General features: G+C 49.2%; 1 protein-coding gene across 2 annotated transcripts; it reads right to left on the reverse strand.

Moving 5' to 3' along the window:
* Window positions 1-575: 575 nt before the first annotated feature.
* LOC108363844 (uncharacterized) lies at window positions 576-1,773 on the reverse strand. Of its 2 annotated transcripts, none has more exons than XM_017617350.1 (2): window positions 1,162-1,773; window positions 576-1,125 (listed from the first exon to the last, which is right to left on the reverse strand). In XM_017617350.1, exons 1-2 carry the CDS (start codon window positions 1,688-1,690, stop codon window positions 776-778), a joined length of 879 nt encoding a protein of 292 aa, XP_017472839.1. In that variant the 5' UTR covers window positions 1,691-1,773; the 3' UTR covers window positions 576-775. The 2 variants fall into 2 exon arrangements, with proteins under 2 accessions (XP_017472839.1, XP_017472840.1); XM_017617351.1 differs by having other exon boundaries at window positions 576-1,122; window positions 1,159-1,773.
* Between the last annotated feature and the right edge of the window lie 298 nt (window positions 1,774-2,071).

The raw sequence follows: 2,071 nt of genomic DNA on the forward strand, positions 1-2,071 counted from the left end.
TCGGAGACTATAAAGTCGTTGACGGGAAGGTGGTCAGAGGACAACGAGATCATGGCTCGCCATGTGGTGCAGTTGATTAAGTTTGAACTTGCGATGGATAAGTCAGGCGAGCTGCTGCAAGCGCCTGTGAGTCCCGTTGGGGCGTCGCCATTCAGGCAGCAGAAGGTGGAGTCATCGATTTGCTCTGATAGCGCTATACCCCGTTGGTCGTTGCCAAGGTTGGATGGAGTGCCAGAGCTCGTGATGCGCATTGAAGTCGCCAATCACTAGCGTGTTATCTCCGATGAGTATGGGGCTGATATCTGGATGGTATCCTGGCGCACAACTGGTGATGGGTGGAATGTAGACGTGCTGTGTGGCCTGAAGTAACGGCTATACCCTGGCATTCGATTNAGGCTTCGATGAAGTTTGCTTGCCATTCTCTGTGGCTGTTGAGGCCTGAGCACTGTCTGAGACGGCACCATCGATTGCAATTTGTGCAGCGCACCGATATAGAGCGGTGGTGTTTTCTGAGTTCGCAGACACTGCACGTGTAAGTCCCAAGTTTTTTTTTCGATTCCGGCGCGGCNGCCGTTGATGTTGATGTGCATAATGGCAATGGAGCTGGGTTGGTTTGTTCGGGCCGCTGGTGTAAGTGTAGACTGGTTTTGCTGTGAAGGTGGTATTGTTTGGAGGGGAAGTAGGGCGGGGGTATGTGGTGTGGCCGCCTGGGTCGTGTTTGGTGGCCGGGAGCAGCAGGAGGCGACGTAGGCACTGGAGTGGTCGCGTAGCCTTCTCAGCCTCGAACAGCTGCGGAAGTTACACCAGCCCTCGCACCTGTTGCATTGAACAGATGCTGCGTTGGCGCGGATCTGGGTTGCACATACCGTGCATGTCCTGATCCGAATTTGGGGTTGTTGGTTTTGTCTGTGGTGGCTTTCAGGTTGCTGGTGCGGCTGTTGTGTAGTTGCTCGCACTGACGTCCGAGGTTGCAAATACGTAGGGTTAGCTTGCTGAGTGGTGTTGGTGGTTGCTGATTATAGTTGGGTACAGTGCAGCAGGGAGCCAGATAGTTGGGTAAGCGGTCACGTGCGCTGTTTAGGAATGAGCAATTGCGGAAGTGGCACCATCCTTCACAGCCACTGCATTGAACGGACGTGGCGTTGCCATGTATGCGGTTGCTGCATACACAACACAGCCAGACTTGCCTGTTGGTGGTGCTAGGTTCTTGCCGCTCTTGGGTTGCGGGATGTGCATGTGGGTGTGGTTGCGTGCGTTGCCCTCTGGTCTGCGTTTGCATTGCTGTGTAATGATGCATTTGGTGTGATACGTTGAGGTTATGTGTTTGCATTTGCATTGCTGAGTAATGTTGCATTTGATGTGATACGTTGAGGTTATGTGCCTGGCTGTTGGTTGCGCGTTGCGGTGGTTGTTGGCTGGCAGCAGGCTTCGATGAAGTTTGCTTGCCATTCTCTGTGGCTGTTGAGGCCTGAGCACTGTCTGAGACGGCACCATCGATTGCAATTTGTGCAGCGCACCGATATAGAGCGGTGGTGTTTTCTGAGTTCGCAGACACTGCACGTGTAAGTCCCAAGTTTTTTTTTCGATTCCGGCGCGGCCGAGGAGAATTCGGAGCAGAGTTGCCGGAAAGTGCTGCTCCGATGATGAAAAAATTGTGTATTCGGGGGTGTGTGAACGTAGAACCGACCATCGTGAGATCGTTTAATAATTAGTTTTTTTCCCCCGTCATAACATTGAATCAAAAACAATAATAAAAATAATAATTAGTTTTTTGAGTCATTGTTATGACGGGGAATATTAGCTAAGTTATTTCCTTTTTTGGGCCTATATTCGAATTCACGAACGAAAACTCCAAAAAGAACCACTAAGCAGCGCATTAAAATTATCTAAATTTACGTCAATTTTAAATGAAGCAATATTTCTTTCGTATTTAAAATTACTTTTCTGATGCTTAGGTTGACAGTTGTAATTTTTTATGAGATATAAAGCTTTATATCGTCTTCTGTAGTGTCTCTCCAAAACCTAGAGACAAAGATTGACTTCTTTGGCGGAACCACAACTAGTTTCCTTG

The sequence above is a fragment of the Rhagoletis zephyria genome, unplaced genomic scaffold, assembly GCF_001687245.7.
Source record: "Rhagoletis zephyria isolate East Lansing unplaced genomic scaffold, Rhagoletis_zephyria_1.1 Rzeph_scaffold_01394, whole genome shotgun sequence".
Lineage (NCBI taxonomy): Eukaryota > Metazoa > Arthropoda > Insecta > Diptera > Tephritidae > Rhagoletis > Rhagoletis zephyria.

Coding starts and splice junctions, on each gene's coding strand:
- LOC108363844 (XM_017617350.1), bottom strand. CDS start 1,690: ATGGTCGGTTCTACGTTCACACACCCCCGAATACACAATTTTTTCATC. Junction 1,126..1,161: donor CTGGCTGTGTTGTGTATGCA/GCAACCGCATAC, acceptor CGTCCGTTCAAT/GCAGTGGCTGTGAAGGATGG.